Raw genomic sequence first — 25,112 nt, forward strand, 5'->3', positions numbered from 1 at the left:
AATCCTGGGATCCCGACTTAATTGTACTGTGGGATAACCTTCAGTACACAGATGTGCAGTTCAAGGCAGCAGCTCACCACCACTCTCTCAAGGGCAAATTGGAGGGGTCTTAAATGCTGACCTTGCCCGCAATGTCCAGTGGAAATTGGCTTGGGTCAAAATTAGGTTTAAAATCTGTCAAGTAATTTTCTCATTGTGTTCGGTAAAGTGCTCATAAATAGTTTCAAAACATGCATGGCTGCATTTGCACATTTGCAGGTTGTGGCGGGGGCGGGGAGGGGTGGAGATGGGAGGAGAATTCAGGGATTGAGTCTGACGATTATTTCAGCATCAAATTTTATTTAAATGTAGAACACTTCCTTCCATGCTGAAATTTCTGCCTGCTAACTCTATGTTCCCAGAAAACAAACACATTCCCTTGGGAAGCTGTGGGTGCCTCTTGTTCTCTTGGCAGCTGGGCCTTCAAGCCAACTCCAAATAATTTCCAACCCAAATTGAGTAAACATCTGTGAAGGGAAAAGACCAGTTGCACATATAGAGGCAGGACTAGCAGGAGATATACTATTGCAGTAGTTTCAGTAATGCCCAAGGACTGCCAACAGCAAATGCTCTAACTCTACTGTAACAAATTTACAGTATGGGAACACTAGCTTCTTTCCATGCTGCTTTCTCCTAGACTCTCCAATCTCATGAGCATATGCCTCTTCCTTCTATGAGGACACAAATTCTAATGAACCCTTCTACAGGACTTAGTCTCGCACACTCCATTCTAATACATCTCCGCTCAGACTTCAGCATTCTCTGACATTCCTCAATGCTTCAGTCTTCTTGTCATTCTGCACATTTGAGTGTTTAAGTCTCGTAGAGAATGTAGCCTCTTTTGTTCTCTAAGGGGAATATTGTTTTTCTTTCTCTCTCCACGTTCTCTCTCTTCTTTCTGTTTTCCTTTGAGATTCTCACCTTATCATACAATGATACACGTTGTGTTGCCTTTACAAGTCTACCATACTTTGTTCACCTCTCACTTGTAGGGAATAAGTCCTTCTCATTCTACTACTGGTCTACTGGACACTGTTGAACAAAATTCAAACTAGTAAATGGTTTGGGATCACTTGCTCCAGTGTCTTCTTTCATTCCTGATGATCGTGATCTCTCTGCTCTCTGTTTTTCACTCTGTTGCTCAATCACAATCAAACCTCTTCAGTTTCTTCTTAGTGCCAGGTTCCATTTGGACAAGGTAAGATCTCGCTCAGATCTGCTGGTATCTCCCCTGTTTTTACAAATCTCTGATCCAAACCTGTTCTTCCAGTCGAAGACCTGATAATGTTCTTGTTCTGTGATAATCAGACAAAGTCAGCATGGATTTACACAAGGAAAATCATGCTTGACGAATCTATTGGAATTTTTTGAGGCTGTTACTAGTAGAGTTGACCAAGGAGAACCAGTGAATGTGGTTTATTTAGACTTTCAGAAGGCTTTCGACAAGGTCTCACAATACAGACTATTATGTAAAGTTATAGGACATGGGATTGCAGTTAATGTCTTGAGGTGGAAAAAAAGCTGGTTAGCAGATAGGAAGCAAAGAATTGGCATAAATGGGTCTTTTTCTGATTGGCAGTCAGTGTCGAGTGGGGTTCTTCAGGAATCTGTACTAGGACCCCAAATGTTCACATTATATATTAATGATTTGGAAGAGGGAACTGAATGTATCATCTCCAAATTTGCAGTTGCTACAAAGTTGGGTGGGAGGGTGAGCTATGAGGAGGATGCAGAGATGCTCCAGCGTGATTTGGACAGGCTGAGTGTATGGGCATCTACATGGCAGATGCAGTATAATGTGAATATATGTGAGGTTATCCACTTTGGTAACAATAATAGGAACACAGATTATTACTTGAATGGGTGTAAATTAAGATTCTGCAAGGGCAAGGATCTAGAACTCTAGTTATACAGCACTAGTTGAAATTCCTCATGTTATTCAGTAATGACTTTACAGTTCTGACAGCTCTCTCTAGTAGCCAGGAAATCAAAGAAGTCTATAAACTTTTGAAACCTTGTTCGCAAATTGTGGGCCATTAACTGTTTTCACAATATCAGGAGTCCCATGGACTATGAAAATTTCTTTCAATGACATTAACCTAGTTTCTAATATCTGACCATGTAACTGTTTCACAGTTCACCTCGGGGACTAATCTATTACCTATTGTGAACATTTTCCCTGTATGCTCAAATAAATCCATTCCTTGCCATTCCCAAGGCCTATAGAAAAAGGTGGCATTAGTGGCTCTTTTCATTCCCATTTGTGAATTGTACATGTGATACATGTGAAAAACATTCTTTGGTGGCACAGTGGTTATCACTGCTGTCTCACTGCACCAGGGACCTGGGTTCAATTCTGGTCTTCGATCACTGTCTGTGTGGAGTTTGCACATTCTCCCTGTGTCTGTGTGGGTTTCCTCCGGGTGCTCCGGTTTCCTCCCACACTCCAAAGCTGTGCGGGTTAGGTGGTTTGGTCTCGCTAAATTGCCCCTTCGTGTTGGGGATGGGGGGCTACCAAGGTAAATAGGTGAGGTTAAGGAGATAGCGTCTGGGTGAGATAGTGGTCGGTGCAGACTCGATGGGCCAAATAGCCTCCTTCTGCTCTGAAGGGATTGTATGATTCCAATGACTGAGAGGTCCATTCACCATACGGAATAGCGTGCTCTGGTTCTGCATTTGGTAATACCTAAATGACCTTGGAAGGCTTTGGAAGATCTTAAGTGTCAATGCTCAAGCGATTACTATTCTATCATCACAAACCAGTAAATCATTGTTCACTGTCAGATGTGATCTCTGCACAAAGTATGGTTTTAAGATAGGACTATGTATTTATATGTTGGCCATCCTCTAAGGCAAAATGCTGTGAAATGCTTACATTCCTTGTCCGATTTTTGAGCCTCTTGGATTTCACTGACTCATTATGTAGTTGCTGGTAATATCTGGACTGTCATTATAGGAAACTCTTCAACTTCCTCCATAAATTCAATATCACATTTTCCTGGATTCCCTGTTTCACTGTGTGATAATGCAGCTGCTGTTCTCTGCTATTTCCTTTGACCATATACCATATGAGTATCAACCTCATTAATTGTAATTTAAACCTTTGAATTCTTGATGGCATCACTGCAAACTCTTTTGAATCCAGTAGTGTGACTAAAGTTTTATGGTTTGTTTTTATCCTAATTTGTGTACCTAAGACATAGGCTGGAATTCTCTGACCTCGTCCGCATCTGGAATTATCCAGTCCCGCTGCTGTGAACAGAGATTTTCCGTTCTCGCTGTCAGCGGTCGTGGGGTGTGAGAGACTGAGAATTCAGGCCTTAAAGCAAATTTCTCTCATGCCCATGCGGCTGCTAATGCTTCCTTTTTGTTTACTGTTCATCTCTTCTCTGTATCAGTTAATGAACATGCTCCGTTACAGATTGGTCTGCGTTTTCCATCTCTTTGTCCCTGAAAAAGTACTACCCCCAATCCTATAGAGGATGTGCCTGCTGCTATTATTGTAGGTAACTTCAGATCGTAATGTGCTAATACCTCTGGTGACATCAACCTCTCCTTGATTTTCTCGAAGGAGTCCTAATGTGTTTTTTCTCAGCACGGTGGCACAGTAGTTAGCACTGTTGCCGCTAGGGACCGAGGTTCGATCCCCAACTTGGCTCTCTGTGTGGAGTTTGCACGTTCTCCCTGTGCCTGCGTGGGTTCCTCCGGGTGCTCCAATTTCCTCCCACACTCCAAAGGTGTGCGGGTTAGGTTGATTGGCCATGCTAAATTGACCCTCATGTCAGGGGGATTAGCCGGGTAAATGAGGGTTACGGGAATAGGGCCTGGGTGGGATTGTGGTTGGTACAGACTCGGTGGGCCAAATGGCCTTCTTCTGTACTGTAGGATTCTATGATTCTATTAACACACTTCATTGTCTTGGATTAACAACTGACGTGGTGGATCATTGAGCTCTCTCCAGCGTTTTAGAAGTTTTGCTACTTGATTCACCATTCCCATGAACCTTTGTAGCTCTGTGATGTTTCTCGGAACGAGAAATTCTTTATGACTCTATTCTTCAGTGGATCAACTTTTATTCCCGATGCACTCACTATGTGACCAAGAAACCTGATTGTTGGCTGTGAAAACTCCCACTTACTGTTGAGTATCAATCAAGTGAATCGATTGTATCACTTTATTGCAAGGAGGATAGAATTTAAAAGTAGTGATGTTTTACCACAGCTGTACAGGGTATTGGTGAGACCACATCTAGAATACTGTGTATAGTTCTGTTCTCCTTATTGAGAAAAAATATATATAATTGCATTAGAAGCAGTTCAGAGAAGATTCACCTGACTCATTCATGGGATGAAGGGCTTACCCTGTGAAGAAAGGTTGGGCCCATTAGACTTTAGAAGAATGAGAGGTGATCTTATTGCAATTTATAAAATTCTGAAGGGACTTGAACGGGAAAATACCAGGAGGATGTTTCCACTTATGGGGGAGACCAGAACTAGTTAAAGTTCAAAAGTTTTAAAGTTCATTTATTAGTGTCACAAGTAAGCTTACATTAACACTAATTAAGTTACTGTGAAAATCCTCTCGCCGCCACACTCCAGCGCCTGTTCGGGTGCACTGAGGGGGAATTTAGCATGGCCAACGCACTGAACCAGCACGTCTTTCAGACTGTGGGAGGAAACCAGAGCACCGAGAAAGTCCACGCAGACACGGGGAGAATGTGCAGACTCCGCACAGACAGTGACAAAGCCGGGAATCGAACCCGGGTGCCTGGCGCTGTGAGGCAGCAGTGCTAACCACTGTGCCAAGACTGAGCTGAAGAGAAAGCCTTTCTCTCAGAGGGATATTAGCATGTGGAATTCTCTCCCCCAGTATCATTGAATTCATTCAAGGCAGAGTGAGACAGATCTTTGATAGACCACATCCTGGAACACCGTGTTAGCTCATTTACGGGTGAAACGTCTCCTTATTCCTCATACCAGGTCATTGTAATGATGTCAAAATGTGCTCATATTATCCGATAACTAAGTGACAGTAATTGCTTTTAATTGTGTCTATTTTTTGTAGGCCCATAAATATTTGCCTAAAAATAACGTAACAAGGCAATAAACTCATACAGGAGTTCAGACAATGATTGAGTAACACAGGATGCAGTTATCAACTGCCCTATTTTTAACCACCCATACATTTACAAATCTCAGGTCAGAAGCTGAATCATCTCCGGGATAAAAACTTACCATGGTGATTCCCAGACTCCAGATGTCAGACTTGACACTGTAGCCCTTCTGGTTCACCTCGGGGTTAATTCTCTCTGGCTGTAGAAAAGAGGCAAGGTTTTACAGTTCAGCAGAGGAGTCACCTTTTGAAACCACATTCAACATCCCTGATCGAATAACACAGGAACATCTTCCTGGCAGAAATACTCCACGCTACATCCTGTGACCAGCGATAAGGCAAGATAGGAAAGCCTTTTGTTGTTTCTCGGGAATTCAGTCCGCTCCTTACGTCAAAGTCTCCTACAAAGATGGCATTGTCACATCATTGCCGTACAAGTCAGAATTCCCATTGGTAACATGGGGTGGGATTTTCAGCTGCGCTCGTCCCGAATCCGGAAAATCCCACCCAAGGTCAATGGACCTTTCCATTGTCTGCCCGCTACAATTCCGGTGGAGGACAGGATGGGAAAATTCGCCCCATGGAATTTTTATTGATCTGCTCTGATGCAAGATTAAATTTTTTAAGCGGCTGCCATAAAACACTTGTTAAAAAAGTGGCTCCCCTTTTCTGAGAACTGAAATACATGGGACTTAATAGAATGGAGGGTTATAGGTAGGCCTAAAAGGTAGGGATATGTTCGGCACAGCTTGTGGGGCCGAAGGGCCTGTTTTGTGCTGTAGTTTTTCTATGTTTCTATGTATTTTCAAAAGCAATCCCCCAGAAGATTTTCCTCAGGAGATTTGTTGACCCTAGTGCATCATTCTTGGTTACTATGGTAGCTGGCGTGGGTAATATTTCTACCACATAGCACGTGCCTCCTCTTGTACTGGAGGCAAAGTCATGAAAGCTTATCAAAACCTACTTCAATTCGAGACTCCCAGCTAGAAACCCAATGCTCTGTTGCTGTAGGCCAATAGCATGCAAAACAACTCACTCTGCATGTTGCAATTTTGATTATGAAATGATGTGGACTTTTGAAATGCTTAGTGGTCATCACTCCTTAACAGATAGAAGAGCAGTACCAGTGTGAGCAACCCCAACACAAGTTCCATCCAAAAATCTGTCAGGTTTTAGATCTCTGGTCTAGGAGTCACATATCAGTTCCAAGTCTGAGGCTGATCTGTTCCATAGAATGCCACAACCCATCCTGGCCAGGGAGTGGAGGTGGGGCGGGGGAAAAGTGATCAACCAGATTCACTCTTGAATGGTGTTCAGTGATATGGGTTGGAAAATGCATGAATGTGGCGATGACCTCAGACAGCATGGGGTTTCGTTATGGGGCTTCAGGGAGCGTGCCGGCATGCCCATCGCCATCCTGCAGCTGCTGGCATTTAACCAGTGGCAGGGAAACTCGCCTGCCCTAAAGCTAATGGAGCCCAAAAGTGGCCAATTAAAGGACTGCTGATGGGGCACCGTGTGGGGCGTAAGAGGACCAGCCCCTGGGAATGGCTGCCTGCTTGGAAACAACCCCCTTTTTTTTGTTCATTCATGGGATGTCGGTGTCACTGGCTGGGCCAGCATTTATTGCCCATCCCTGAGGGCATTTAAGAGTCAACCGCATTGCTGTGGGTCTGGAGTCACATGTAGGCCAGACCAGGTAAGGAAGACAGATTTCCTTCCCTAAAAGGACATTAGAGAACCAGATGGGTTTTTTTAATGACAATCAACAATGGTTTTATGGTCACCAATAGGCTTTTAATACCAGATTTTTATTATACACCACAAACACCCCCCCACCCACCCTCACCAGGGCCTGACCCCATTTACCTGTGGTTCAGGACTTCCCATCAGCTCTGTTGCTGCCTGGTTGCAATCCCAGCAGTGGCCACAACTCCTGATGGCACTGCTGGGGCTGAAGAGCTGCTTGTCCTCCGATTGAGGAGTCGGGACATGGTTGGCCCTTTGTCCCCGAGACAGGAATCCAGAAGCTGGCAGTTAATCAGCACATGGTCGGGGCTCCCATTACCAGCCAAGGCCAAGTTGCCCCGATTTCCCAGCTGGTGACCCTCTGTCCATAAAATCCAGGCTAATGTTTTCCCAAAGGCAAATAGGCTGATGGCAACAATCAATCTGAGCTCCTCATTGAAGAATGGCCTCTGTGATGAGCAACTAATGGGCTGCCACTTCATACAAAGAAGCTTTAAATTATTAATTCTCGCCATCAGAAATGATTCATATTGTAAGTACATGACCACCTGTTCTGTGGGTACATTCCCCACCCAACCTTCCTACTTTGTGCTGGACAATCCAACAAGTTCCTGAGGTAACAAACACTCTTTAACTTTGGCAATTTTACGGGAAAGTCCAAACACAAGATATCATCAGATGTTCTCAAAAATTCAAATTCTGACATCAAACATACAGGCTGAGAAGTTAAGTTTCTGCTCAAAGCAGGTCGCTCCAGAGGCCTATTACTGCAGGTCTAAAGCCCCAAACCAAACTGAGCCTTGATTACATTGTTGTTTGGAAGGTGTAAGAACTTGTACTTACGGCCATGTATGGCTTGCAGCCTGCATCCATGGTTTTAGCTACTGAATCCACTAGGTAGCCACTAATGCCAAAGTCACACATCTTAACCTGGCCCTGTACATTAATCAGGACATTGGATGGCTTCACATCTGAAAGGAAGTACAATCGTTATACAACACCCCTATTTGGTCAAAACAGATTGAGCCAGAGCTAGAGGAGCTTAAAAGAGTTTGCAATGGAAACATGCTATACTCGAGATGTTTTTAGAAAAAAGATGAAAGACATTCCAGTTTGTTAAGATTTACAGATGCACTGCATATGACATGCTAATAAGGACACATGAGAAATACAGAACAAGAGAGACTCATTTTACACACTAGACAATCTGTTCTACATAATTCAGGATTCTTTTACCAAAGTGATGCAATAACCACTGGTACCTGAAGGAAACTTGGAACTGTACTAAAGAGTAAGGAAGGTAATGATAGACCTCAAGAAGATATGAACAGGCAAGAGAAATGGCTGACTGTAGATGGAATTCAGCACAGAACTGTGTGAGGTGAATCATTCTGGTATGTTGTTGGGGTAGTTTTGGTGATGGGGATGATGGGTTGGGATCTCTGACCTGAGTTTGGTTCAAGGTCAGAAGCAGCTACCTGACAGGTTCACCGAATGTTCTCAATGTTATCATCTACAATGTTCAATGTTATAAACTACAATTCTACTATCAAGTAGTCTTTGCAGAAACAAAAGTGCCCACAGATAGCTGGGTAGTGCTGAATCCATTGCAATTTTGAGTTCACACCTGGCATTGATACTCCAAGTTAAATAGCTTGCTCATATTTACAGTATCCATACTTATTCATTCATGGGACATGGGCATTGCTGGCTGGCCAGCATTTATTGCCCACCCCTAGTTGCCCTTGCGAAGGTGATGGTGAGCTGCCTTCTTGAAACACTGCAATCCCTGAGGTGTAGGTATACCCATAATGCTGTTAGGGAAGGAGTTCCAGAATTTAGACCCAGCAACTGCAAAGGAATAGCAATATATGTCTAATTCAGGATGGCGAGTGGCTTGGATGGGAACTTGCAGGTGATGGTGTTCCCATGTATCTGCTGCCCTTGTCCTTCTAGATGGAAGAGGTTGTGCGTTTGGAAGGTGCTGTCTAAGGATCTTTGGTGAATTGCTGCAGTGCATCTTGTAGCTAGTACACACTGCTGCTACTGAGCATCAGTGGTGGATGGAGTGGATGCTTGTGGATGTGGTGCCAATCAAGCGGCTGCTTTGTCCTGGATGGTGTCAAGCTTCTTGAGTGCGGTTGGAGCTGCATTCACCCAGGCAAGTGGGGAATATTCCATCACACTCTTGACTTGTGCCTTGTAGATGGCGGACAAGCTTTGGGGAGTCAGGAAATGAGGTTTGTAAGCATGAGTCACCAGCTGAACAGAATGCCACATGTTCCACACTATCTGTCAGTGCAGTAGAGAAGGTTAGTTGATCAATCTTGGAGAAATTATGATTTGAGACAATCATAGATAACACAAACAGGATGTTTCAGTGTGTTTGAGATTACTCAACCTCAATTGCATTGAAATGCATGAAAACTCATCATTTCCACCCTTCCTGGTAAGATTACAACATAACTTGTTCAAATCGAAGGGGATGCTTTGCTGCCATTAGTATATATAAACCAATAGATCTACTAGAGAGAGCAAATTTAACCAAAAATGAAATTCCTTGATGCTGTTTTTGATACAATAAAATGGCCACAGGAAATGATCTCATCACCCAAGAGTCCTCGGGCCTCATTCAAACATTCAGAGTGAACTGCTGGTGCCTGTCATGTCCCTGCAACCTCCACTCGCCTGTATTCCCCAGAAAACAGGGATTGGCAAGATGCTGACTGAAACCAAAAAAAGTACCGTGGAGTCGGAAGGGGCACCCTGGTGTTCCTCTTGGCTGCACAGAATTAACCTGTCCAGAGCAGCCACTGATTAGAATACACCCAGGTTCCAGAAAACTGAGCAAGGCAGGGCAGCCTGATTTCTTGTAAGGGTCCTCAAATAGTCAATAGCGTTCATCATTCGCAAACACGAGGGGGCCCAACACCCATTTTAGACAGCCACCTGAAAAGTTGCCTGACCCAATTGTCAGTTACATGTATTTCAGGCCCCCTTGGGGCATAGGGAATTATGTTCCTTAAATTAGTCCTTTTTGTACCCAGATTGGGCCTGCAGATTTACATTCTTAGCCCCTTGGTGTCTCTATTTTTTGTTGTGGTTTTATGAAGCAGGATTTCACACAGTGAGCAACTCTTGTACTAGATTTTACTGAAGGTAATTTAAAGTGAACAATTAAAAGTCTTTGATGTCAGGAATCTGACTAGCAACAGCAGTAGCAAGAAGCCATGGTGCGGTTTGCCCAGAAACAGGTAGAAATCTGCCTATCAACAGCAATAGCCAGCACTCTAAAGGCATAATGAGATGCGATTTGCCCAGTACCAAGGTTAACAGGCCTCTAGACAAGATCAGATATAAATTGCCCCATCAGTAGAAACAGCTTACCTAGATGACTGAGAGATTAGTGGAGGTGTACAGATGCTAATTTCTAAAGTCAAGGAATTTGAGAGATGCAGAAAGCAAATCCATAAAATAAAAAAATCAAAGAGGCTAAAGGGTATAATTGCCAGCACCCTGAGGGGGAACCAGATCAGTTTTATATCTACTACCTGAGAGACATCCAACAGCCAGAGAGACTAGTTTCCATCTTCAGCTCGAGAGGTGAGTTCTATCTAACAGCCAGAAAGGCTAGAGAGAGGTCAGATTTTCATCTAAGATTCAGAGCCAAGACATATTGCAGAAATTGTTCTTAAAGACATAAGTTTGCACCTTCACTGAACCAACAAGAGACAGTTTCCCAGACTTGATCATTGAAGCTGTATTGTTTGATAACTATGGGCTGGATTTCACTTATAGAGTTACTAGATGTTGTTTGGGAAAAGGGTGTGAGTTCTCAGTGAGTTCAGACAATGTGGATATAGTTTGGGAATAAAAGAAAATCTCAGGGAAACGGTGTGTGTTTAATCATTCATATACTTAAGTGTCATAATATTTTACAATCTTCCTCGTCGTATATTTTTCTTCTTTTCCTGTAATAAATACTCTCTAATATTTATTTATATTAAAACTGGACTGATTTCTCATTAGCTTACACGTGGCTCCTCACATTAATCTGCAGCTTGGTATGGCTCCTTCTCTGTCCAAGACTGCAAGAAACTACAAAGGCTCGTGAATGTAGCCCAGTCCATCACACAAACCAGCCTCCCATTTATTGACTCTGTCTACATTTCCCACTGCCTCAGAAAAGCAGCCAGCATAATCAAGGATGCCACGCACCCCAGACGTACCCTATTCCCCCTTCTTCCATCGCGAAAAAAATACAAAAGTGTGAAAACATGTACCAACCGACTCAAGAACAGCTTCTTCCCTGCTGCCATCAGGCTTTTGAATGGACCTACCTCATACTAAGTTGATCTTTCTCTACACCCTATCTGTGACTGTAACACTGCATTCTCTCCTTTCTTTCTGAATGGTATGCTTTGTCTGTATAGCGTACAAGAAACAGTACTTTCCACTGTATACTAATATATGTGACAATAATAAATCAAATCAAAAATATACACCAGTGTTTCAAGTTGGAACATTCTCGCATATAACATCATCGGGGTTCGTAACAATACCAAAAGAAATTGACTGTTACTGGGCAGCCGTGTGTTAAAAAGGAAGAAAGAGCAAAACTGCATGATATCACTATTTGGAAAGGGGCAAAACCATTACCAGCTCTCCCACAGGAAACAAAGCAAGAGTGTTACTAGAACGATAGCAGTCACGCTAGATATTTTAACTCTTCAGCAGCACAACTCATTTTGGACCCAAATTTATTAAACTATCGCCACTTCACTCTTGCCCCATTACACACCTATGAAATGGTTGAGGACATTGCAGGTAATATCAGGCACATACCTCTATGTATCACGGACAGCTTGCTGTGTAGATGCTCTAAGGCCTTCACAATCTGTAAAACAAACACAGCACAAGTCACCTACAAGAACACAAAGGGATACCGGGACGCCATGTGTCTTTTAAACTGTGGGTTACAGTTAATTTAAATTCAGTCTGCACAGAGTTAACTTATATTATGGCCCAGACTAGAAACTCCAAGGTATATTATGCAGTTAGCCTAGACCTCAACTATTGAATTTGAGTTTGGCATTAGGGTGAGCATCAGGTGTTTCACTCAAGATATGATTCAAGTGATCCATGAGGAAGCTTTTATCGAAACAAATTTATTTTAAGAACAGTTAGAATATAACAAAAATAATTAGCATAACATTTACCAATTAAAATATTTAGACATGGCAAAGTATAATTCTTAACAGCTAGCTATCTCTGTTGTTCCAATTTAATAAGAAGTTTAACAACACCAGGTTAAAGTCCAACAGGTTTATTTGGTAGCAAAAGCCACACAAGCTTTCGGAGCTCCAAGCCCCTTCTTCAGGTGAGTGGGAATTCTGTTCACAAACAGGGCATATAAAGACACAAACTCAATTTACATGAATAATGGTTGGAATGCGAATACTTACAACTAATCAAGTCTTTAAGAAACAAAACAACGTGAGTTTAAAGCATTACTCCACAGACATACACCCTTCTTCAGAATTGGTTAGCACAACAAGTATGCTCACATGATACTGGATTTCAGCTTTTTAACACTTCTGGACAGCGATCCATAGGAAAATAGAAACTAGAAGCAGGAGTAGGCCATTCAGCCTTTCGAGCTTGCTCCGCCATTCATTTTGATCATGGCTGATCCTCCCCCCCCCCTTTCCCCCCATATCCCTTGATCCCTTTAGCCCCAAGAGCTATATCTAATTTCTTCTTGAAATCAGACAATGTTTTGGCCTCGACTACATCCTGTGGTTGTGAATTCCATACATTCACCACCCTCTGGGTGAAGAAATTTCTCCTCATCTCTGTTCTAAAAGGTTTACCGCTTATCCTCAAACTATGACCCCTAGTTCTGGACTCCCCCACCATCGGGATCATTCTTTCTGAATCTACCTTGTCTAACCCTGTTGGAATTTTATATGTTTCTATGAGATCCCCTCCCATCAGCAACTTTCAAAACAGCAACTCTGAGAGAAAGATCCACTCTCAAACAGCAGAACCACCTAAAACGAGACTTATCTCTGGCAGACTCCAGTCACCAACTTCAGAAGGCAGCGGGGGGGGGGGGGGGGGGGGGGGGGGATGCGAGACACTGCTCTCTCTCAACTGCAAAAGCAGCATCTGAGCTTGAATATTCAGTATAAACCAAGCTTCCTGCCTTGCATCCCCTGCAAATCACCCCAATCAAGCCCCACTCTACAAAATCCCATGGGAAAGTAGCAGAACAGCATTAGTTCAGATTAAAACCAAAATTGTAGCCATTAGAAACAATTGCGCTGTTGCAGTAACAATACAGGATGCCGGGAGACACAATAGCTCCAATCAAATGGAAGGGACTTCTCGAAACATGACTAAAATACATTTCTTAAAGGTACAATATCATCACACTTATGAAAAAGGTGAAGACTCAGAAAAGGCTGGATGAAGATAAAATATATAATTGGGTCAGTTTTTCATTAATTACTTAGATCGGGTCATGTTTCATTGCCTTAAATTAAAATTCCAACCTGAAAAGGATACAGACTTGATGCACTTACACAAGAGAGTGATTTATAAATGGTTCTTTCTGGTTTCCTCAAACTAAGCATCAGCATCGCCACCTATTAATTACTAAATTTAATCTGCAGGTGCAGTTACAATACAGCACAGAAAGGGTTAATGATAATAAAAAGAGACTCACAGAAACTGCTATTTTTCCTAAAATGTCTTCAGGGATAGTCATTCCTTTGTCTATCACTTGTTTATAGAACTTGTCCAGCGAAGTGTCCATTAGCTCCATGCAAATCCACACATCTCCCTGCAAGAATCCGAAACAAAGCCTCATCAGTTTCATGTGCATGCGCAAGCCGTCCAGACTGTAGCTTGATCAAAGGAAATAAGGTGTATAGTGATGTCAATAACTTGGGATACCTGCAGGATTGTGGCCGACAACTATTAAGATCTTAAATGAAAGCTTGAATTTTAAAGCGCTGTCCATTCTGCTTGGCTTTGTAGTTGAAATGTGAGCCAGAATTATACCGGCATGCCCGCCCGAGGCTCGTAAGATCGCGCCCGAAGCCAACAGAGAATGCCGTTCTGCGAGCCTCGCCCACCCTGATATCGGGGAGGCGTGCCAGTAAAATCAGGGCCGTGGCAACTGAAGAGCCTCAAATGGGTAGAGGCTGAAGATTTGGTGCCAAAATTCATTTTTCAGCCCATTTCGACAAGTCACGTGGAACAATGTGTAAACTCCACCCCTCGCTCCCCGCTAGACAACTAGAAATTTGTTTTATACCACCAAGCTGCAAAGTCAACTATCCAATGGGAAGCAAAACTTTATACCTTCAGAGAAAGGTTACAAAGCAAAATTACACATCAACACACACAAAGCAATAGGGTAGATAACTAACACCATGGCAAAAAAGATAGGTTTTAAGAAATAATGCAATGGAAAAAAGAGAAATATGGCCGGAATTTTACCTCCTTGCCCACCTCGGAATCGGAACGGGTGAGGCTCACAGAATGGAAATCTCCGTTGGCCTCGGGCAGGATTCTACAATCTTGCCCAAGCGAGGTTGTAAAATCCTGCCCAGAGAGTCAAAAAGGTTTAGGGAAGAAATTCGAGAATTTATGGAATGGTAGCAGGATATAGTCAAACCCTTTGTTTGAAGAAGACTCAATAAGTGACTAAAACAATACCCTTACAAAAAAAAAGAGCTACAACTGGGAATACAATTTCTGTGTGGTTAGCATTATTTCTTGCCTGAAAATTAACAATTAGGAATCCCTTGATTAAAAACAAATCACTGTGGATGCTGGAATTTGAAACAAAAACAGAAAATGCTGGAAAAATCTCAGCAGGTCTGACAGCCTCTGTGGAGAGAGAATAAAGCTAATGTTTCGAGTCTGGATGACCCTTCCCTAGAGTCTGACAAAAAGTCATCCAGACTTGAAACGTTCGCCCTGTTCTCTCCAGAGAAGGAATCCCCTGACTTAAGTTTCAAGCACATTACTGTATTTCAAAACCAGCAGGAAAATAATTTTATTGGGGAGCATGCAACAAATTTTACAATTTCAATTGCAGAGGAGGCCATCTCCTTTCCTCTCCAAAAAACACAGAACGCAGGTTACCTTATCATGTGACTCATCTTGTGGCATCAGATTGCACCAATAAACATGGCTGCCAGGCTGGGCATCAACCTGGGACCTATTCCAACAGTTTATCTTATAAACCCCTTAGATAGACAATGGATATCTGGCTAAGCACACCCGCACTTTCAACAAGGCGGTACAGACATGAGGGCCAAATGGCCTCCTCCTATATTATAATTTCTGTGATTGTACAGTACTAAGAAACATTAAGACCACAAACAAAGAGTCAAAGGACTCGAAACATTAACTCTGCCTTCTCTCCTAACAGGTGCTGCCAGACCTGCTGAGATTTTCCAGCATCCTCTGCTCTTATTAAAGCCACAACCTCTGATTCTACCTCAGGAAACAGACAGTAATGAATGGAACGGAATAGAAAGCTACTAAAATAGGATAATGCTGGAAATTGAAAGCTGCAAAATAGACACATTGTGAAAGGCTCGAATAGGAAGAGAGAAAAAAGATCGAGTTTGGTTGTTTTCCCCAACACCAAATATGGGCAGTTGTGATAATTGTTAAAATGTCATATCTTGAAAAGAAGTGTCTCTATTGCAAACATGGTGTTTCTACATAGTACCATACAATCCTCGCAATGCAGAAGGAAGCCATTTGGCCCATCGAGTCTGCGCCTACTCTCCGAAAGAGCATCTTGCCCAGGTCCACCCCCGCCCTATCCCCATAACCCTGCACATTTACCGTGGCTAATCCACCTAACCTACATATCTTTGGACACTAAGGGGCACTTTAGCATGGCAACCCATTTAACAACTTCCAATTGCAATTTTTGTACTTTATCACAAATGTCGTGCAAATGTGATAGTCGCACACCCCACAACCCCAAAGCACAAGGTCAGCAGAATTACCTCACGAAAAAGTGCTCCATAAAAGGTAACGGTGAAGGGACAGTCTACTGTACGCATGGAGATATCAAGGTCCATCAGCAACCTCTTCTGCTCTTGACTATTCACTGTGGCACGGATCCTCTGAAAAAGATAAGACATTAGGGCATTACCAAGTGGAACGAAAAGCAGAGGGAAAGTCTCAGGATTGGTGATTTTAGCATGACGTCTTGACATTGGCCAATTATGGACGGGATTTTCAGGACCTGCTCCAGAAGATTCAGCGGCCCAGCCAAAAGTCCATTGATTTTTGGCGGGACCAGATGATCCTGATGGTGGGCGGGACCAGAAAATCCTACCCATAATTGGCCAATGTCAATCAGCCACACATTGCAGTGTCTTAGTTGGTCAAAACACACAATTTCCCCATAGCATTTTAATACCATATAACTTCAGACCAGCCAAGCAATCCAAGCGAAAAATACTCAAGACATCTTCCTTCACATACACCTGTATTGAGTGATTTGTATCTTTGTGTGAAGTCTCTTCTGGATTCCAATTAAAGAGTTACAACAAAGTCGTTATCTTCAGGGCTGTGTGGAAAAAGCAGGTGGATGGGACTAACTGAGTAGTTCTTTCAAAGTGTCAGCACAGGGATGGATGATGGGCCAAATGGCTTGCTTACTGTGTTTAAGTTTATTTATTAGTGTCACAAGTAGGCTTACATTAACACTGCAATGAAGTTACCGTGAAAATCCCCTAGTCGCCACACCCTGGCGCCTGTTCGGGTACACAGAGGGACAATTTAGCATGGCCAATGCACCTAACCAACATGTCTTTCAGACTGTGGGAGGAAACCAGAGCACCCGGAGGAAGCCCACACAGACACGGGGAGAACATACAGACTCCGCATAGACAGTGACCCAAACCCAGAAACGAACCCGGGTCCCTGGCGCTGTGAGGCAGCAGTGCTAACCACTGTGCCATCGTGTCTTCCTATGCAGTAGCATTCTATGATTCTGTTGACTTATACATTCACACATAAAACTTTATTGCCAAGCACAAGGTGGCATGATGGCACAGTGGTTAGCACTGCTGCCTCACAGCGCCAGGGATCCAGGTTCGATTCCCGACTTGGGTCACTGTCTGTGCAGAGCTTACACCTTCTGTGTCTGCGTGGGTTTCCTCCAGGTGCTCCGGTTTCCTCCCAGTCTGAAAGACGTGCTAAATTCTCCCTCAGTGTACTCGAACAAGCACCGGAGTGTGGCGACTAAGGGATTTTCACAGTAACTTCATTGCAGTGTGAATGTAAGCCTACTTGTGGTACTAATAAATAAACTTTAAAAACTAAGGTCACTATCCAACTGTTATCATAGATTCAATTATACAGAACTAACAGCAAAGTGAACTGAAAGAAGTAGCTTTAGATAGATATGTAATAACACACACATGCATTAGAGATAATATAAACAAACTATTCACTGCATATGAATTTCACTGTAAGTCAGCAATTCCTGGATGTCATGTTAGGTCATATAGCATGCTAATGCACTTTGTATTCAATCATTTCAAATCTATATAAAGTTGCATCAAGTAGTTACTTTTAAAGTGGCTAAATGGAACAATCACAATAGACCAATTGTTCCTTTGCTCGTGTGTATGATCCTTAGGCCCATGTGCTACATTCACGAAGATAAAAGTTTCCTTTTGCCACCTTACTTTGCCGAGTTAAGAACAAATCAACTCCCTCTTTGAGAACATTAACAGTACTTACTGCATTGTATACGTTGGTAACTCAAAGTGATGCTATTCCTTTGCTCACCACATAATTCACAGTCCAAAATCAAAGTCTGCCGACTGAGACATTGAGGAGGGTCAGGAAGTCAGTGAACTTGGAGCAAAGCTGTGTTCACTTTCTCTGTGCACTTCCTGTCGCCGGGGAAACGGTGGCACAGTGGTTAGCACTGCTGCCTCACAGCGCCAGGGGCCCAGGTTCGATTCTGGCCTTGGGTGACTGTCTGTATGGCGTCTGTACATTCTCCCCATGTCTGCATGGGTTTCCTCCGGGTGCTCCGGTTACCTCCCACAGTCCAAAGATGTGCTGGTAGGTGGATGGGCCAGGTTAAATTGCCACTTAGTGTCCCAAAATATGTAGGTTAGGGAGATTAGTGGGGGAGATAAGAAGGGTTGCGGGGATAATGTAGGCTTGGGTAAGATGCTCTGTTGGACAGTCAGTGCAAACTTGATGGGCCGAATGGCCTCCTTCTGCACTGTAGGGATTCTATGGTTCTATGGAAGCATTTATAAAGGGTTTACAAATACATGTTAGACCATCGCTCCAAACAGATAGAAACTCTCCTACCACTTCTTTCGTGCCCAACCTATTACTGGATTTGTTTTATTCATGGGAATTTTGTGAAAAAAAACCCTTAATACCTTCAAAGCAGGAAGAAAGCCTACAAAAAGAGAATCAAAACAAGTCCAGGGTAGGTCGAATGCTATACTCATCACCTCAGCACATTTTCGATCCCCTTGTCGGTTGGAGAGGTAATTCCCACAATTTGATATTTGTTATGTTTGCCTCTGTGTGTGTTTTTTTTTATTAATCGTCAGATGTCAAGAAAGATATATTGGTCTTGGAAGTGGTACAGGTTCACCAAAATAATACCAGGGTTTAAGAGGTTAATTTAAGAGGACAAGTTCTTAAATTGGGAAGGTTGATGCGTGATCTAATCAAGATATTTTAAATGATTAAGGAATGCAGCAGGGTAGATACAGAAAAATTATTTCATTCAGAGGGGGAAATGGAATCCAGAATAAGATGACAAAAGTTTAGAATTCAGAGATCAAGGCACATGAAACTAGGAAACACTTATTATCACAAAGGATAGCAAAAATCCAGAACTCACTCCCACAAAACTGGGGTCAATAGATTTTTGTTAGGGAACGGTGTTAAAGGGTAGGAACCAAAGGTAGGTAAATAATGTTGATATACAGATCAGCTGCAATCGGCTTGAACAGTGGAAAGGCACAAGGGTCTAAAGAGTGTAACCCTGTTCCCATATTGTGGCTGTCCAGGAGATAGCTCAGCTGTTAGCAAATGGGGAATATGGAATGAGGGAGGGTGTCACCTTGTCTAGTTGCAACATGGTTGAATGGGACAAACTCAGTCGAATAATTGCTCTTTCGCTTATGTGTATGTGACTCATAGGCCCGTGTGCTAGACTCATGAAATGAGAGCTTCTCTTTCATTGTAATAGGTAACATCACACGACTGAAGAAAGGCTGTTCAAGGTATCCTACTTACTGTCATTTTAGTATGGCCATTTTAATATCCTTTTTCCTCTAATCCAAACCTATACTGTCTTAATGTGCCAAATTAGGGACAAGTCAACTCCCTCAGCATGTTAACGTTACTTCAAAGTAACTCAAAGTAATGCTATTCCTCCAAGTTTAATTCTTGGCAATCAGACAAGATGGTCCTACTCTCTTGATATTGCACAAAATAGCCCCCTCGTCCAGTCTCAGCATTACTACACAATCCTAAATCATCACCCTTTTTTAACTTTTACCCCTCATCCTTTGTTTTCGCTCCATAATTCAATGATCTAAACCTTGGAATGGTCTTGATTATCCCACTCGTAATTTTTTCCATTATCAGAACATCTGTGTTTTCTTAACAGTTCACCAGCGTAAGGCAACATCCATTAAAAAGCCAGATAAAGAGACTGACATGAGGGGATGAGGTTGTTTCACCACTTGGTACAAGTCGGCATCAGAACAGCGTTTGATGGCTGCGTACAGAGTGTGACACTGACCCACTGAAAACCCAGCCTTCACAGTAGAGGTCATGATTACAACAGCAAACAACTAAACTCTGTTACAATGACTCATGGAAATTGAAAAATTACAATTCTTAATTTGGATAAATAAAGTGGAGCGTCTGCCTGAAACAAGTCCATTTATCAACTAAATTTACAGGAATGGAATCTGAACTTTCCATTCAGAGATTCTGTCTGTTGATTTCTGGCGAAGGCATCTTTCATTTTCTGCCTATCCTTTCCCCAATTCTGTCCCCAACACACCACCCCCAATATTCAGCATACAGAAGACTCTTCATTCACCTGACTGTGTTTTACTGGATCTGACTGTGCACCAAAGTTACATTAACAAATGCAACAGTCAATGTAAAAAATGTTTCAGAAGTAATGCGTGTGACGTATTCCTGAGGTGCACAGACGTCAGGTGAACTAGTGCGATGACAATAATCTCCCCCTCAATGTCAAAAATATGAAGGAGATAGTCATCGACTTCAGGAAGCGTAGGGGAGAACATGTCCCTGTCTACATCAATGGGGACAAAGTAGAAATGGTCGAAAGCTTCAAGTGTTTAGGTGTCCAGATCACCAACAGCCTGTCCTGGTCCCCCCATACTGATACTATAGTTAAGAAAGCCCACCAACACCTCTACTTTCTCAGAAAACTAAGGAAATTTGGCATATCAGCTACGACTCTCACCAATTTTTACCATAGAAAGCTTCTTTCTGGTTGTATCACAGCTTGATATGGCTCCCGCTCTGTCCAAGACCACAAGAAACCACAAAAGGTCATGAATGTAGTCCAATCCATCACGCAAACCAGCCTCCCATCCATTGACTCTGTCTACACTACCTGCTGCCTCGGCAAACCAGCCAGCATAATTAAGGACCCCAAGCATCCTAAACATTCTCTCTTCCACCTTCTTCTGTGGGAAAAAGATACAAAAGTCTGAGGCCACGTACAAACCGACTCAAGAGCAGCTTCTTCCCTGCTGTCATCAGACTTTTGAATGGATCTACCTCTTTCTTTATGCTCTAGCTATGACTGTAACACTACATTCTGCACTCTCCCATTTCCTTCTCTATGAACGGTATGCTTTGTCTGTATAGCCCGCAAGAAACAATACTTTTTACTGTATATTAATACATGTGACAATAATAAATCAAATCAAAAAATGCAAGTCCATTTTTCCTTTACCCCAGTGGTTTGTGTGTTAGGAAGGGGTTGTGCATGGACGAGTTAAAATTAAAGGCTAATATAAAGAGACTAAAGAACATCATACATTGCATGATATGAATTCAGACCCTCTGAGGAGCCAGCTAATAGGAACTTAATCAAGCCACACATGACAGGTTGTACTGAATAGTTCACCCGTGGCACGGTGGTTAGCACTATTGCCTCACAGCGCCAGGGACCCGGGTTCAATTCCCGGCTTGGGTCACTGTCTGTGTAGAGACTGCACGTTCTCCCCGTGTCTGGGTGCTCCGGTTTCCTCCCACAGTCTGAAAAACATGTTGGCTAAGTGCTTTGGCCATGCTAAATTGTCCCTCAGTGTACCCAAACAGACGCCGGAGTGTGGCGACTAGAGAATTTTCACAGTAACTTCATTGCAGTGTTAATGTAAGCCCACCTGTGACAATAATAAATAAGCTTTAAATTTTATCCAACGCAGATCAGAAAAAGAAAATCAGCTTTAACATGGCACAAATGACATTATTTTTGCAGAACATCAACAATTCATTCTTAAAGCTTGCCTGTGTCTTCATCAAAAAAAGTTCTCTGTATTGCATTAGCTCTGCCTTTTATAAATCCGGTTTAAATGTGCAGGTCAGTTATCAAGTTCAGTAATGCGGCCACATGACTATGACAGTGACCAATATCATTGTACAACCATGCATAGTAAATATAACTGGTGAAAATGGTGAGATTCGAGCCAGGGCATAAGATTGGAAGCAAGGATCTCTGCTGGCCAGCTCAACCGGCCCCTGAACATTTCCCCAGTAAAGAAGTGGAGGGAGAGGGAGATGAGAATAGAGCATTTGGAGACCATCAGGGTTTCATTAGAAGCAGTCAGCAAGAGATTTTCCTTCCATCCATTCTCACACAGATCAGGAGTGAAGTCATCTGATCTGCATAAAATTAGCCCGAGACATCACAGAAAATGTGCATGTTTTGCCTGCAGCTTTAGTCATTTGTCTCTTCATTTCACTTCAATCAAAGCTTTGAATTTAAGCCTTTGCAGACACACTGTATTACATTTTCCTAATGCTTTGGATAATTAACAACAAGCTTTCAAAATGTAGAACTCTTAAAGACCAGGCTAGAACACACAAGTGTTATTATTAAAGGAGGGTAGAACACAAGGACAAACATTCACTTTTACTTCAAAATTTAAATTCAGACCCAGAAGATCCACAAACCTAAAGTCATGGCAAAAAGTTAGTACTTAGGTTAAAGCTCGGGCAGGACTTTCATGTGGGCTTCAGGATCCTGTCGTCAGGATCAAGCGGGGGTCAGAAGCCCCCATAGTATGGGGACAGTGGTTAGCACTGCTGCCTCACAGTGCCAGGGACCCGGGTTCAATTCCGGCCTCGGGTGACTGTCTGTGTGGAGTTTGCACATTCGCTCCGTGTCTGCGTAGCTTTCTTCCGGATGCTCCGATTTCCTCCCACAGTCCAAAGATGTGCGGGTTAGATCGAATGGCTATGCTAAATTGCCACTTGATGTCAGGGTAAATAAGTGGGGCTATAGGGATGAGGTCTGGATGGGATTGTTGCCGGTGCAGGCTCGACAGGCTGAATGGCTTCCTTCTGCTCTGTAGGGATTCTATGAATTGGCCAGAGGGCAGGCTCACTGTCCAATTAAGGACAGCAGACAGGCTCTCCAAGCTGGAAGGCCCTTCAATTTTGTCAGAGCAGCAAGCTGCCATTTCAGCTGTCAGATATGCGTCTCAAGATGGAGGGACCCTCTCTCAACTTTTTTTTTAAATCTTAAAATAAAAAATGTCTTCAGCGACCGGGCCACAGGAGCTTCTTCATGAAGTAACCTGCAGGTGCAGCTGAAGCTAGGCAGGCGGGGAATGTCTCCAAGCCCATCTGGTAGCCCAGGCCTTTGATCTGCTTTTTGGAGGCTGCCTCCCGGCAGCTACACGGTCAGGGAGATTAGCAGGGCAAATACCTGGGGTTAAAGGGATAGGGCCTGTGTGGGATTGTTGCACGATGGGCTGAATGACCTCCTTCAGCACGTAGGGATTCTAAGATTCTATTCTACGATATAATGAGCACATCATTACTACAAACCCGAATGGAAGAAAGGGCGTGGCATTGCCTTCAGCATCCTTTCACACAAATGAAACTTGCATGCCTTTACAACTAAAGGGCTGAATATTTAAGCCCCAATGGGGATGTGTAGGAGGCAGGCAGATGAATAAATGGGTGTGCTGGCCTTTGTGCCTGTTTGCCGTCTCTACCCTGCCCCCAGACCATGTTTCTAGAGGTAAGACAGGGAGGCAGAAGGTTTACCTGCTTGGAAGCAACCGGCAGCCAATTCAGATGTAGTGTTGAAGATTCTCAGAGGTGTCGAGGGACCTCAGCATGGCCAAGCAACCTAACACACACATCTTTGGACTATAGGAGGAAACCAGAGCACCCGGAGGAAACACACGCAGACACAGGGAGAATGTGCAAACTTCACAGAGTGACCCAAGGCCAGAATTGAACCCAGGTCCCTGGCGCTGTTAGGCAGCAGTGCTAACCACTGTGCTACCCATAGATATAGCAATAATGACTGATCAATTTCCAGAGATACGGGAATTGCAAAGATGATTCAGAACCCAGTGGCATAGAATATTGGGTAACATTTGCTGAAGGCCTTCAAGGAAAAACTGACATTGTTGAATTTTAATTGGATCTGTCCCTTTATAAATATTGTTGCTGGTTTCAGATTTTTAAAAATGGGCAAATTTGGTAAAGGAATAAATTTCCCATCAACACAGCGACACCAGCAAATCTTACTGAATTTGCCAATCAGTGCCGGCTGTAGTTGCTAGTGAACAACAAAAATAAGACAACCACAATAAAATACACCGAACCACATGAGAAGGTATTAGGACAGATACTAAGGGTAGCACAGTGGTCAGCACTGCTGCCTCACAGCGCCAGGGACCCGGGTTCAATTCCGGCCTTCGGTTACTCTCTGTATGGAGTTTGCACATTCTCCCCGTGTCTGCGTGGATTTCCTCTGGCTGCTCTGGTTTCCTCCCACACTCCAAAGATGTGTGGGTTAGGTTGATTGGCCATGCTAAAGTGCCACTTAGTGTCCCAGGATATATAGGTTAGGAAGATTAGCGGGGTAAATACATGGGATTACGGGGATAGGGCCTAGGCGGGAGTGGTGTCGGTGCAGACTCGATGGGCCAAATGGCCTCCTTCTGCACTGTAGAGATTCTATTCTATGACAGATGATCAAAAGCTTTGTCAAAGAGATAGTATTTTAAGGACCATCTTAAAGAAAGAATGAGAGGTAGAAGCCTTAAATAGGGATTCGAGACCTTCGGGGCCCAACAGATGGCTGCTATCGGTGCGGCAAAGAAAACCAGGGAAATGGAAGAAGCCAGAATTCAAGGAATACAGTGTTATCACAGCGTTGTAGAACTGAAGGATTTTGCTGAGGTAGGGAGGGGGATAAGAATTTTAAGTTGGAGGCATTAGTGGACTGAACGCATCAAGTGTTGACACATCAGGCAAAAACAAAATACATCATGATATCCTCTTTCTCCTTCATCAAATGCCAAGTAGATGATGGATTGAGCAAACCAGTGGAGTAATATTCTGGATCAAAAGGCTGAATCTATGTTGTGAATGGAACAAACTTATGATGATAGCAAGTTAAACGTGAGGTCATACCAATAAACAGCACAATCAATACTGGCTATTACACACGGCATGTTGTAGGGTTAATGCTGGGCCTTGCGTCAAGGAACATCAGAAAGATCACCAGGCCACTGCATAGCTTAATTTCCGCACAGGCCAACTATCTTCAATTAGAAATGCAGCCTCCAGCTTCTCTGCGTTTGTAGTAAACTAATCATTTATTGAATTAACTTTGCCTGCTATAAATAACTTTTATGAGCTGCCTCTTTTAAGACAAGTTTGGGTAACAGAATGTGAAAAATTAGTCTTGTGATCACAACTAAACGCAATAACATTTTACAAAAGGATACAGACACAGAAAAGGGCAATAAAATGTGTCTGGAATGAAGTGCGAGTTAATAAACAACGATGAGAGAAAGAGAATTAACTTGTATATTAGAGAGAACAGAATTACATTCAGATTAACACCTGATATCACAGCAATCACTGCACATTCTACACAATAT

General features: G+C 43.0%; 1 protein-coding gene across 1 annotated transcript in view; it reads right to left on the reverse strand.

Annotated features, from left to right (window-relative positions):
• map2k6 (mitogen-activated protein kinase kinase 6) overlaps window positions 1-25,112 on the reverse strand; it is a 113,623-nt gene that overhangs the window by 29,281 nt on the left and 59,230 nt on the right. The window contains exons 5-9 of the mRNA XM_078225662.1: window positions 15,942-16,061; window positions 13,631-13,747; window positions 11,746-11,797; window positions 7,744-7,871; window positions 5,274-5,351 (exon numbers count right to left, since the gene is read on the reverse strand). Of these exons, the coding sequence (XP_078081788.1) occupies window positions 5,274-5,351; window positions 7,744-7,871; window positions 11,746-11,797; window positions 13,631-13,747; window positions 15,942-16,061 (495 nt within the window). The remainder of the gene's footprint in view (window positions 1-5,273; window positions 5,352-7,743; window positions 7,872-11,745; window positions 11,798-13,630; window positions 13,748-15,941; window positions 16,062-25,112) is intronic.

The sequence above is a fragment of the Mustelus asterias genome, chromosome 12, assembly GCF_964213995.1.
Source record: "Mustelus asterias chromosome 12, sMusAst1.hap1.1, whole genome shotgun sequence".
Classification (NCBI taxonomy): Eukaryota; Metazoa; Chordata; class Chondrichthyes; order Carcharhiniformes; family Triakidae; genus Mustelus; species Mustelus asterias.